The sequence below is a fragment of the Phacochoerus africanus genome, chromosome 15 (assembly GCF_016906955.1).
Source record: "Phacochoerus africanus isolate WHEZ1 chromosome 15, ROS_Pafr_v1, whole genome shotgun sequence".
Lineage (NCBI taxonomy): Eukaryota > Metazoa > Chordata > Mammalia > Artiodactyla > Suidae > Phacochoerus > Phacochoerus africanus.
In genome coordinates this window covers 23,437,537-23,451,366 of record NC_062558.1, presented here as the reverse complement: position 1 = coordinate 23,451,366, position 13,830 = coordinate 23,437,537, and the positions used below count along the sequence as shown (strand labels likewise).

The window sequence follows — 13,830 nt, the reverse complement described above, 5'->3', positions numbered from 1 at the left end:
GTCGTTTGTATCAGATGCCAGTGGGAACATCCTTCAGAGCATCTGTCCAGTGCTGCTAAGGGGAGATCACATGCTTATGTTTGCCTTTAAGTAACTTGATTTAACTTTGATTTTTCAGGAGAACATTAAGTTGGATAAAAAGGAGGGCGATAATGCACCATGGCAGCGGCCCTCAGAATGTCCAGCACCAACTGCAGAGGTCCAGGGCCTTTGCCAGCAGCGAAGGAGAAGAGCAGCCGGCCCACCCAAACCCACCCCAGTCCCCCGCCACGCCCTTCGCGCCATCGGCCAGCCCATCGGCACCCCAGTCCCCTGGTTACCCAGTTCAGCAGCTGATGAGCCGGAGTCCCGTGGCTGGGCAGAACGTGAACATTGCCCTTCAGAATGTGGGGCCTGTGGTGGGAGGAAACCCTCAGATCACGCTGGCCCCTCTGCCGCTCCCCAGCCCCACATCTCCAGGCTTTCAGTTCAGCGCTCAGCAGAGGCGGTTTGAGCATGGGTCTCCGTCGTACATCCAGGTCACCTCGCCGCTGTCCCAACAGGTGCAGACTCAGAGCCCCACCCAGCCCAGTCCTGGGCCAGGGCCAGGTCTACAGAGCGTGCGGGCGGGCGCCCCCGGCCCCGGCCTGGGCCTCTGCAGTAGCAGTCCCACTGGCGGCTTTGTGGACGCTAGTGTGCTGGTGAGGCAGATCAGCCTGAGCCCGTCCAGTGGCAGCCACTTTGTGTTCCAGGAGGGCTCGGGCCTGGCACAGATGGCCCAGGGGGGCCAGGTTCAGCTGCAGCACACGGGGGCTCCCATTGCCGTTCGAGAACGGAGACTCTCACAGCCCCACGCACAGTCTGGGGGCACCGTCCACCACCTGGGACCTCAGAGCCCTGCAGGCGGGGCCGGGCTGCAGCCCCTGTCCAGCCCCGGCCACATCACCACAACAAGCCTGCCGCCCCAGATCAGCAGCATCATCCAGGGGCAGCTGATCCAGCAGCAGCAGGTGCTGCAGGGACCACCGCTGACCAGACCTCTGCTCCCTGGAGTCGGGGTCGGTGTCGGGGGGGCTTCAGCATTTGGGATAACGTCCCCACCGCCCCCCAACAGCCCTTCTAGGACTGCAGTGCCCCCTGGTCTGTCCAGCCTTCCTCTCACGTCTGCGGGGAGTGCGGGGGTGAGAAAGGCTCCCAGGAAGTTGGAGGAGATCCCCCCAGCCTCCCAGGAGCTGGCTCAGATGCGGAAACAGTGCCTGGACTATCACTACAGAGAGATGGAGGCGCTGAAGGAGGCCTTCAAGGAGTATTTGATCGAACTGTTCTTCTTGCAACACCTTCAAGGGAACATGATGGATTTCCTAGCTTTTAAGAAGAAACATTATGCCCCGTTACAAGCTTATCTTAGGCAGAATGATTTGGACCTTGAGGAAGAGGAGGAGGAGGAGGAGGAGGAAGAGAAGTCTGAGGTTATCAATGATGAGGTGAGAAGCAACAGTTTAATAAATAGCGGGCCGTGCTATGTGGATTTGAGTCTAGGCAACCGTAAAGAAAAAATAACTTGTAAGCCTGGGGTGGTTCTAAGATGCAGTTTCCTAAGAATTTGATCCTGGAATAGAAGCGAAAGTGGGTCTGCTTTCTCCTTCATGGAGGGGAGGAGCTGCTCTGGTGGGAGCATGGTGCAGAGTGGTGCTGTGAGTAATGCTGCTTCATTTAGAACAGGGGTGCTTATCTAGTTGGGGAAACTAACCTGGTGAGGCCTAGCTGTCCCTTCCCTATGCCTCTGCTGGATGTGTGGGGATTGGCCGACCCTGAAGGGCTGCAGAAACCAAAGGCGTGGACGCCTTTCTGCTGTTCCCCAGGTTTCACATTTTACTTATGTAGGCCCACCCATTAAAAACATTGGGAACGTCATTTTTAAAGAAGGAATTTGAACCACTACTTGTTATTTATATGAGACATAATTATAGGTCACTGGATAGATTTGTAAATATGGTTATTATGGCAAAAAACTGAATTTTTTTTCAATCTTCAGATAATAGTTTTAGATTTGAGATGATATATTCAACTCACACTTTTGCAGATACCTACTCAATGTAGACTCTTTAGATAGTGAAATTTTTGGGTGCCTGGAATGGGTGCTTAATAAACCCCCTACTGAGATTTCTCCATACCTAGTGATTCCTAAGATCCTTTTATTTGTACTTTGTAAAAAGGAAGCTGATCAGATAGGGTGGCAGTGAGGTGCACTGTGACTCACTGTATTTGTTCCTTTGTGTTGTGTTCCGTACACTGTGTTGGTGGAGCTTACCTTGTTTTTTGATATAGCTAAAATACTGTAAATCTTTGTCAGCTCTTCTGCAAAGAAATCAGCCTTTGGTGAACAAAAGCTGGTCTCTTTGCTCATCTCCTCATTGATATTTACTATGTGTGGCTTTGCCATTTGGTGTTTTCTTTAACACCCTTTCCAGGATGAACCATTTTTATTTTCTAAAAGGTTTATCTGATTTTTTTTTTTGAGGATTTCACCTCTCTTGCCATAAAGTAGTGAAAATCAGTTCTTTTTATGTTTGTACACCAATGTTGTCTGCAGATTCAGTCCCCTTTAATCTGTCATTGCCATTCTGACCTACACGTAGAAGCCCAGGTTGTAGCCTGTCGTGCAAACTGCCCATGAAGTTGTTAGGCCTTTGCTACCTGAAGACTGTCTGCCATTCCCATTTTTAAAGTTTGAAGTTGCAGAATCTAAGGATATTGCACTTGTGACTTAAATTGGAGTTTCTGCAAGATTTGCAGTTGAGTTAAAGAGTATTACATTGTGGATCTGTCGTAAATCAGTTCAGTGTCCTTTTGCAGGATTTGATGCAAAAACATTCCATTTTTAAACATCAGACATCAGTGAGCTATCAGCAGTAAAATTCTAACAAAATTTTGAGCAGTCTTAAAAATTATGTTGCCTTTTTTTCTCAAAATATTTCCTCTCAGGTAAAGGTTGTGACAGGAAAGGATGGGCAGACTGGTACTCCTGTTGCTATAGCAACCCAGCTTCCTGCAAATGTTTCTGCTGCTTTTTCATCCCAGCAGCAACCATTTCAGGTACTTTTCGATGGTTCTAAAATGTAGTCTCATCCGAAACTTTTCCTTCATCCAGATATTTTAACCTTCAATTTACTATTTGCTCTTTAGCATTTTTTCCAGAGCCCATTCCTTATTTTAAAAAAGTAAAAAAGTCTTCCTGCATATAAAATTATAAAACTAAATTGCATGAGTAAATGACAACACAGATCTTAATGCATTATTTTTTGTGTGTATTGACCTGTAACGCAGTAGTAGCTTCAGCATGCATGTCATCTAATACTTACAGTCCTGTTGAATGTGTGCTCAGGGTTCCTTGTGTGCTGTGTTTTAAATGTTGGTTCTTTCTTGTGTCTTCTATCTGTATTTTTGAGAACAGTGCAAAACAGAACAACAGGAAAAGATTAAACAGATGATAACTTGATATTTTCTGTAGCTAGAAGAAACACTGAAGTGAAACGCACCTCTGAAGTATCAGGACCTTCGGCTTCTCAGTGGATGTTAATTGGATGCAAACTGATTATTTTTAATTTATTGAAAATCAGATCACTTAGTGTCGCATTAATAAATGCCAGGAACCTAAAAGTACAGGTCAAGTTCTAGTCATTTTGGAATAGCTTGTGCTGGGTTCTAAAAGCAGTTTAATCTGTGGTTATATGTTTTTTAAACTTTTTTAATTTTGACATAATTTTAGATCTATGCGAAAGTTACAATAACTGTACAAAGAACTCCCCCTACATCCTTGACCCAAATTCACCAGTTGTTAACTTTTTGCCCCGTTTGCATTATTTTCATTCTCTCTCTCTTATATGTACACACATATGTATTTCCCCCTGAACTGTGTGAGAGTAAATTGCAAACAGCCTATCATGCATTTGTATCCCTAAGTATGTCAGCACATAGTATCAGGTAAGAGTGTTATCTGACCTAACCACAGTATGACAATCCCTGAAATTTTATGATAATTTTTACTATGACTAAGCCAAAGCTCACATGCAAATTTTGTCTCTTGCTCCAGTGATGTCTTTTTTTTTTTTTTTTTTTGCCACACCTGCAGCATGTGGAAGTTCCTGGGCCAGGGATTGAACCCATGTCATAGCACTGACCTGAGCTATTGCAGGGACAACACTGGGTCCTTAACCAACCGGGCCGTAAGAGAACAACTCCGGTGATGTCCTTTGTAGTTGTTTTCCCCTGGTCTGGGGTCACACACTGTGTTGAGTTGTCATGCCTCTCTGGTCTTCTTTAATCTGGGCCCAGCTCCTCACTCTTTCATGACCTTCATGTTTATGAGAAGTGCAGGCCAGTTACTTTGTAAAATGTTCTTTGATATGGGCCACTAGTTCCATCATCTATGGATGAGTCTTTCCAGAGTTAGTTGTCACATTCAGTACTGCAAAGTGGATTTTCTAACTCCATCATTCATTCTACATTCATAAGTTGACATTCTGTTTGATGAGCTTTCTTTTTTCTTCTGTTCATATAATCAAAGGTGGGTTCTTATTTTAATCAGTGGGTTATAATATCATTAACAGTATTTGTTTATTTAAACTTGTTTGTTTATTTAATTCAGTAAAAATTCAGTTTTGGTTTATAGTCTGTGAGATCTGTCAAATGCATAGAGTTGTGTAACCACCCCCACACAAGAAACAGGGTTTTGTCACCTGCCCCCCTAAAATGTTCCTCATGCTACATCTCTGTTGTCAAACTCTCTCCCTCCCTTAACCTTTGTTCTCCATCTCTATGATTTTTGCCCTTTCCAGAATAAAATAGAAATGGAATCATACAGTATAGTATGCTGCCTTTTCATTCTGGCTTCTTTCAGTTGGCATAATGCCTTTGAGAGTCATCCACATTGTTGAATATACCAATTGTTTCTTTTTTTTGCTGAGTGGTATTCCACCATATGAATATTCCCTAGTTTGTTTGTCCATTCACCCTTTGCAGGATGTTGGTTTATTTCCAGTTTTTGACATATCTTGGAGACAGATTGCTGGGTCGTTAATAAGTATGTGTTCAGTTTTATATGAAATTGCCAAACTTTTCCACCATTTCGCATTCCCTCCTGTTGTTCTGCATCCTCCCCACTACTTGTTCTTGTCAATTTTCTCTTGTAGTTATTCTGATATGTATGCAGTGGTTCCAATTTGTGTATCTCTGAAGACTAATGATGTTGAACATCTTTTCATGTGTTCCTTTGCCATTTGTATATCATCTTTGGTGAAGTATCTGTTCATTTCTTTCCCCCAGTTTTTTTCATTTGGTCATTTGCTTTATTGTTGGATTTGAGAATTCCTATATAATTTGGATATAAGTTTGTCAGATAGGAATTTGCAGATATTTTTCTCTCATTTTGTGGCTTATCTTTTTTTCCTTTTATACTGTTTTTTTTTGTTTTTTTTTTTTTTTTTTTTTTTTTTTTTTGCTTTTTAGGGCCACAACATTGGCATGTGGAAATTCCCAGGCTAGGGGTCACATCAGAGCTACAGTTGCTGGCCTATGCTGCAGCCACAGCAATACAGGATCTGAGCCACATCTTCGACATACACCACAGCTCAAGGCAACGACAGATCTAACCCAGTGAACAAGGCCGGGAATTGAACCCAAAACCTCATGGTTACTAGTCAGATTTGTTTACACTGGGCCATAATGGGAACTTCTTTTTTTTTTTTTTTTAAGCACAAAGCAATAGTTTTGAATTTAGATGTCGTCTATTTTATCTTTTTTTTTTCATTTATGGATTGTGCTTTTGACATATATATTTGAGAATCCTTTGCTCAACTCAAGGTCACAAAAATTTCCTCTTATGTTTTGTTCTAGAATTGTATAGTTTTGTTTTGTTTTTTGGTTTTTGCTTGTTTGTTTTGCCTTTTAGGGCCACAGGTACAGCATGTAGAAATTCCCAGTCTAGGAGTTGAATTGGAGCTACAGCTACTGGCCTATGTGACAGTCACAGCAACCCAAGATCCAAGCTGCATCTGCAACTTACACCACAGCTTATGGCAATGCTGGATCCTTAACCTACTGAGCGAGGCCAGGGATCAAACCCGCACTCTCATGGATGCTAGTCGGATTCATTTCCACTGTGCCACAATGGGAACTCCCAAGAATTGTATAGTTTTTGTTTTGCATTTAGGTCTGTGATCCACTTTGAAGGTTTGCATAACATGCAAGCATAAGTAGAAATTAATTTCTTTGCATGTCAATAGCAGTTAGTTGAGCACCATTTCTTAAAAAAACTGTCTTGAATCTGCAAATTGACTTTTTTGCATCTTTGCAAAAATCAGATAGTCCTATCTTTATGGGTCTGTTGGTAGGCTCTCTTCTCCTGAATTGACCTACGTGTCTATTTTTTTTGCTATGCTACACTGTCTATTACTGTAGCCTTGCAGTAAGTCCTGAAATCAGTTAATGTGGGTTCTTCAGCTTTGTTCTTTTTCAAAATTGTTTCTGTCATTCTGGTTTCTTTCACTTTACATACACATTTTAGAATCAAAATGTCAGTATCTGTAGAACATCATGCTAGGATTTTGACTGGGATTGCCTTAACTCTGTGAACCTATTTGGGGTAGAGTAATATCTTGATGATGTTGAGTCTTCTAGTCCAGGAATATGTATATTTCTTCATTTATTTTTGTCTTCTTTGATTTCTTTCATCAATATTTTGTAGTGTTCAGCATGCAAATTTTGTACATACTTTGTTGGGCTTATATCCAAATAGTCCAATTTTTCTGTGGTACTATAGATGTTACTTGAATTTATTTATTTATTTTTTGCTTTTTAGGTCTGCACCCACAGCAAATGGAGGTTCCCAGACTAGGGGTCAAATCGGAGCTGCAGCTGCCAGCCTACACTACAGCTCACGGCAATGCTGGATCCCTAACCCACTGAGTGAGGCCAGGGATCAAATCCGCAACCTCATGGTTTCTAGTCGATTCGTTTCCACTGTGCTGCAGTGGGAACTCCAGATGTTAATTGAATTAAAAAATTTTTTTCAAGTATATGGGAGTACAGTTGATTAGGCAACCTTGCTAAACTCAGTTATAGGAGGTTTTTTTTTATGTATAGATTTCTTAAGGTTTCCTACCTGGAGAACCATGTCTGCAAAGAAAGCCAGATTTATATGTCTTTTCTTTTTCTTGCCTTATTGCATTGGCATGGACTTCCACTGTGAGCTGAATAATAGTGAGAACAAACATTGTTAACTTGTTTTAGGTCTTAGGGAGAAAACGTTTACTCTTTCACCATTAACTGTGATTTAGCTATAGATTTGGTAGATGTCCTTTATCAGGCAGGTTAAGGAAATGCCTTTATTCCTAGTCTTTATCATGAATGGATGTTGAATTTTTTTCAAATGCTGTTTTTGCATCTAGTCACGTGATCATGTAATTTTTTGGGGGGGGGTCTGTAAAAAAGGTAAATTATATTACAGTATAACTTATAAGCAGAAAACACACAGATTTTAAGTGTTAGAGTTTGTTGAGTTTGATAAGTACTCCTATAACCCATACACTTCCAGAGTTCCCATTGTGGCTTCAGTGGTAACAAACCTGATTAGTATCCATGAGGATGCGGGTTCAATCCCTGGCCCCTTCAGTGGGTTAAAAGATCTGATGTTTCCTCGAGCTGCTGTGTAGGTTGCAGATGTAGCTCAAGTCTGGTGCTGTGGCTGTGGTGTAGGCTTGCAGTGGCATCTCCAATTCGACTCCTAGCCTGGGAGCTTCCATTTGCCGAGGGTGCAGTCCTAAAAAGATTAAAAAAAAGAAAAAGTCCGGTTCCATCAGGTCTTCTTGTGCTTCTGCCAGTCATCCACTGCTCAGCCCCCTGCCCCATTGTTTTACTGTTTATTCTACCATGACTTTATTTTAATGTGCCGATTATCTATAATTTGACCAACTAGACCCCTTTCAAGCTGGCTCTAGTATACTTTTGACACATCCCTGTCACCCTGAGCACTTCCTTACCTCTTGGCACAAAATGTTTAAAATTTATTTTGCATGTTACTTGGTTTGGCCCAGGAATTGGTCCTTTCTCCAAGGAGCCTGGTTCCTTTTGGTAGGGAATAATTCATGGTGCTCCTTGTAATAAATTTGATACAATTGAAGATATGATTTCCTAAATTGGAAATTGTCAGAAAATTTATTAGTGGACATCTTTCCCATTAATGCTTAGAGAAATGTAATACATCAGTGCATTTATAGGCCACACTGATAAATATTTGGATAAGAACGCTGGGACAGTGGAAAGCAAGGAGTGCCTATAAACTTCAGTGTCCAATCTCACAGTGACACAGATTAAACCCTCTGATTTACTATCACACTCACTAGATTGCAAAAAATTAAATTGGACAGAATCTGTAAAAGTAGATTCTCATCCACTTTCAGTGGGAGTGTAGCATGGAAACATTTCCCATGATCTGGCAAAAGTGAGCCTAGCTAAGCCCTTTGTCGTCCCCCCCCCACCCCGACATGCTCTAAAGATACTTCCATATGTGTGCCAGGAAACACATCCAGAAATGTTCCTCGCAGCCTTGTTTGTAATAGCCCCAAACTAGAGAGAAGCAAGACGTCCACCAGCAGCAGAACAGATCCATGGGTCATGCCCATTCATACAGAGGAATGCTGCTAAGAGTAATCGGTAGTGAGAATGAGTGAACCAGTCACAACATGCGTCAGTGCTGTTGGGTCTCAATGGAGCCCTGTGGAACTGAAGGGGTCATGGGAGAGCACAGGTGCAGCATTCCTTCAGTTCAGGTTCACTGGGAGGCAGAACTAAACACACAGCCTAGGTGATGGCTCCAGGGGAAGATGTTCATACAGTTCAATCGGTGAGGATGCCTTCACGGTGCTCAGGGTTTTCAGGGCATATGCAGCAGATTATTCCTAAGCCTTGTGATGAGTAAATGGGTGTTTGCTTTGCTGTTACTTTTTAAACTTAAAAAGTTTTTCTACTTCTCAGGATTTTATTTTATTTATTTTACTTTATTTTAGGGCTATATCTACGGCATATGGAAGTTCCCAGGCTAGGCGTCAAATTGGAGCTGTAGCTTCCAGCCTACACCACAGCCATAGCAATACCGGGTCCAAGCCTCATCTGTGACCTACACCACAGCTCATGGCAATACTCGATCTTTTAACCCACTCAGTGAGGCCAGGGAGCAAACCCATATCCTTATGGATACTAGTTGTGTTCGTAACCTGCTGAGCCGCAAGGGAAACTCCTCTCAGTATTTTATTATGAAAAATTTCAAACAGAAGTTGAACAGTGTATAGTCAATACCCATATCCCACTGTTTAAATTCTATGATTAATTTTACTATGCTTTTAAAATTCTATAACAAATATCTAAGAGACTAAAAGAGGAAAACCGAAGTGTCTCCATTCTGAATTATAGATCTTTGAGTTAATACTAGTGACTCTCTAAGGAGACAAGAAAATGGAGAGTCTGTCAGGAAAGAGTTGGAAAACACATCCTTTGTTTTTCTTGGAAAAAAAAAATCCTCAGTATGAGTTTTATTATTTAAAGTCAGTTGTAGAATTTTTATATTGATCGTAGAAATAAATTCAGAATTCTTTGTATTACATATATTAATTTGTCTGCTTCCAAAGATTTTGAGGTAGTATTGAGTTCAGAGGTATTGTGCATAAAATAATATACATACACACATACATTCACATATTTTCTTATAAAAAGAACCATTCTAAGTAGATAGTATCTTTCAGTGATTTTTCTGTTAAAGAAAATGAATAATCATCCATAACTCCATCATCCTGATACAGAAATTTTTTATGTATTATATATATATACAGGTTGACACAGTGTATTTACATTTTTTTGTTATTTCATTGAACAAATACTCTTTTTTTTTTTTTGTCTTTTGTTGTTGTTATTGTTGTTGTTGTTGTTGTTGTTATTACTATTTCTTGGGCCGCTCCCACGGCATATGGAGGTTCCCAGGCTAGGGGTTGAATCGGAGCTGTAGCCACTGGCCTGCGCCAGAGCCACAGCAATGCGGAATCCGAGCCGCGTCTGCAACCTACACCAGAGCTCACGGCAACGCCGGATTGTTAACCCACTGAGCAAGGGCAGGGACCGAACCCGCAACCTCATGGTTCCTAGTCGGATTCGTTAACCACTGCGCCACGACGGGAACTCCTGAACAAATACTCTTTATATTGTATTCAATTTCAGTAATTCTTATTTTAGTAGCTTCTGATAGTCCATCATTTTGAGGAACTATAATTCATTAAACCGTTTTTCTAATTTTAGGTTATATCTATTTTGTTTAGAAAAAATTCTTATGAGCAGCATTAGCGAATCCATAGTCTTGAGTGTTATTATAGTGCTTGTTACTTTGTTTTAGCTACAGGTGCTGCTGGAAATATATAAGTGGTCCCAGTTTTATCTCCTTGTTAGCACTGATAAACATTCTAAAAAGAGTTTAAGGAGTTCCCATCATAGCTCAGTGGTTAACGAATCCGACTAGGAACCATGAGGCTACAGGTTCTATCTCTGGCCTTGCCCAGTGGGTTGAGGATCCGGCATTGCTGTGAGCTGTAGTGTGGGTTGCAGATGCGACTTGGATCCCGTGTTGCTGTGGCTGTGGTATAGACTGGCAGCTACAGCTCCGATTAGACCTTTAGCCTGGGAACCTCCATATGCCGTGGGAGCGGCCCCAGAAAAAGGCAAAAAGCCAAAAAAATAAATAAATAAAAAGAGTTTAAGGCATATTATCAGGGTGAATTTTGTTATTTGCAGCCAATTATATAATTTTTATAATAAACTACTCTGTTGCAAATTAAACTCTAGAAGTAAAACCAGGGTTCTCAGTGTGAGCACATATTTATTTCTGTCTGCTTCAAAACAAGGTTTTGAGACGTTATTCCAGATTGCAGTTATTGGGTACAGAGTAGTTTTTATTACAATTTAGATCTTAAAAACACCCTAATTGGAGATTGATTTTTCAGAGATTGTAGTGTTAAAGGAAATGAATAATTATAGTTCTGTAACCCTACCTCAAGTATTGATTTTTTTTTTATTTTTACATATGTGTATTAAGTTTATAGGTATGAAGTGGAGGCTTAACTTGGTTTAATAGGCATGCTTGTAAAAAGAAAGTATGAGTGATTTTTTTGTTTGTGTTTTCCTCTCATCCTACCCAAGATTAATCTTGGGGAGACTTCTTTTGGAATCTTGAATTGAGAGACCACTGGTCATCGAGTCCAAAGTCCTGTCCACTTACTAGTAATACCCTTGGAGGTACTCAAGAAGGTCATCTCATTGACCGTGTCCTCCCCTTTCAGTACCTAGGCACCCAGCCTTGTAGACACCACAGTTCCATTTAGTTTACATTTGTTTGTTTAAATTGGATAGACGTTTACCCCTTGGTAACCACCATCTACAGCTTTTGGTCTCAATTTCTTTCTCCAGAGGAACGTAAGTCTGCTCCTCTTTTTGATAGCAAACATTCCCCAGTTCCTTCAACTATTATTCCCCCCACCATAAGTGTTTTTTTTTATTTTTAAAAAATCTTTAATTGAAGTATAGTTGATTTACAACTCTTCTTTTTCTTGGTGTAGTTTCTCAGCTCCTGATAAATTACATTGTCTTATATGGAAAAGTCTGTTTCAGTGTTGTCTTTCTTAAAATGGGCACCAAACATTCAATTCCCATTAAGGATATCTCTTTTCTCTGAGAATTTTTCTTTCTTTCTTATTGTTTTCAAGAGTTCTAGTACGTGATTGCTAATGAAAGTCAAATTTGCATTTTAAAGATAGCAGTATCTTTCCCATTAAAATATTCGAGAATGGAGTTCCCTTTGTGGCTTAGCAGTTAACAAATCTGACTAGCATCCATGAGGATTCAAGTTCCATCCCTGGTCTCGCTCAGTGGATCCGCCATTGCCATGAGCTGTGTGGTGTAGGTCGCAGATGTGGCTCTGATCTGGTGTTGCTGTGGCTGTGGCATAGGCCGGTTGCTGCAGCTCCAGTTCCACCTCTAGCCTGGCAACTTCCATATATGCTGCATGTGCAGCCCTAAAAAGCAAATAATAATAATAATAATAAAATAAATAACTCAAGAAAAGAAGATAAAACTAAAAATCGTTCTGGAAACCAAGAGTCAATGGCAATCAGGAGTTAGGAAGAGAGAAGTTCTCCTTTCCTGTCAGTATTTTTGATGACATAGTGATGCTGTTTTAATGAAGTCCCATTTATCAGTTTTTTTTTTTCCCATGGATATCCAGTCTTCTAGCATCCTTTGGTTGAAAGGACCTTATATTTTCTTTAGGTTGCTTGGGAGTCTGTAGGAACTGCTGAGTCTCTCTGGGCTCCGTTCTTATCTGCCGTCCATCCTTAGGCAGTGAGGTGCTGTCCTGATGTCTGAGCCCCGTGGTGGGTCTTGAAGTTCAGTCTTCCTCTTGTTCTTCTCTCAAGAATCTGTTTTCAGTTCATGGACCTCTGCATCCCCTCTCTGCGGCTCAATCTATGCAATGAATTTTTAAATTTCAGATACTTTATTTTTTAGTTCTAGAATCTCCATTTGGTTCTTTTTCATTTTATTTTTTTTTTGTTGAAGTATAATTGATTTGCAGTATTTCAGGCATACAGCAACGTGATTCAGTTACACATACATGTATATATGGATTCTTTTTCAGATTGGTTACCTTTTTTTAATAGTCTCTCTTTTTTTCTGTCAGGATGTCCTGTTGTCCTTCATTACAGTATGCTTTTATGTCCTTGGGCATACTTATCAACACCGAGGTCAAATCCCTGCTGCTCATCCCAGTATGGGGGGTGTCTTGGGGTTGGTGTTCATTGGTGTTCTGAGTATGGCTCCTATCTCTCTGTGTTTTAGAGTCATTCCAAATTGGCTTTTGGGTATCCTGAATGGTAGGCTTTAGAGACTCAGAGCTCTGTTACAGCCTTCTGAAGAGTATTGATGGGTGTGTGTTCACATTTAGTTAATGTGATTGGATGGAAATCCCATCCCCTGAGATCTCAGTGTGGCAGTGCTGGCCTGAGCCAGGAGGCTAAGCATGTGTGAGGTTTAGGAGGCAGCCAGAGGTTAAGGAGCGTGCTCGAGGCCTCCCCTCTTCACCATCTCCTGCTGTGGTCTCCTGCTCTTGGTCCTAGTGGTCTTTAAGCCAGTGAGGTCCTCTGTCTCAGAGTCTGAGACTGGAGCCAGCCCTTGTACCAAATGCCATGAAACCAGAAATCTCCCCTAGTTCCCACTCCCTTCTTGCAAGTATCTAGTCCCATCCTTCTCATATTTTTTATATTTTCATCTGGAGTCTGTGTTTATCTGATATGTGTTTGGTCCAGCAGTAGGTACTTGGCTATTACTGGACACAGCACCCTGTATCATTTTTTTTTTAATTTAAAAAAACCAACAACCTTTTTTTTTTTTTTTTGTCTTTTTAGGGCCGCACCCACAGCATATGGAGGTTCCTAGGCTAGAGGTCAAATTGGAGCTGTAGCCACCAGCCTACGCCACAGCCACAGCAACGCCAGATCTGAGCCATGTCTGTGACCTACACCACAGCTCACGGCAGCGCCAGATCCTTGACCACTGAGCAAGGCCAGGGATCGAACCCGCAACCTCATGGTTCCTAGTCGGATTCATTAACCACCGAGCCACGACGGGAACTCCCAACAACCCTTTTTTTAATTATGAAAGTAATACATGTTCATTGTGAAACATTTGGAAAATTTAGGAAAGTGCACACACACACACACACAAATTGTAAATTGATTGTATTTGTCCCAAGATAAAACC

At 41.3% G+C, this 13,830-nt stretch overlaps 1 protein-coding gene across 11 annotated transcripts in view; it reads left to right on the top strand.

Moving 5' to 3' along the window:
• EP400 (E1A binding protein p400) overlaps positions 1 to 13,830 on the top strand; it is a 109,773-nt gene that overhangs the window by 12,549 nt on the left and 83,394 nt on the right. For 6 of the 11 annotated variants that reach the window (XM_047762193.1, XM_047762188.1, XM_047762187.1 and 3 more), the window contains one exon: positions 119 to 1,463. In XM_047762193.1, coding sequence (XP_047618149.1) covers positions 153 to 1,463 — 1,311 coding nt within the window. In that variant the 5' untranslated portion in view covers positions 119 to 152. Of the gene's footprint in view, positions 1 to 118; positions 1,464 to 2,964; positions 3,076 to 13,830 lie in introns of all 11 variants that reach the window. The other 5 variants (XM_047762190.1, XM_047762184.1, XM_047762182.1 and 2 more) reach the window with 1 other exon arrangement.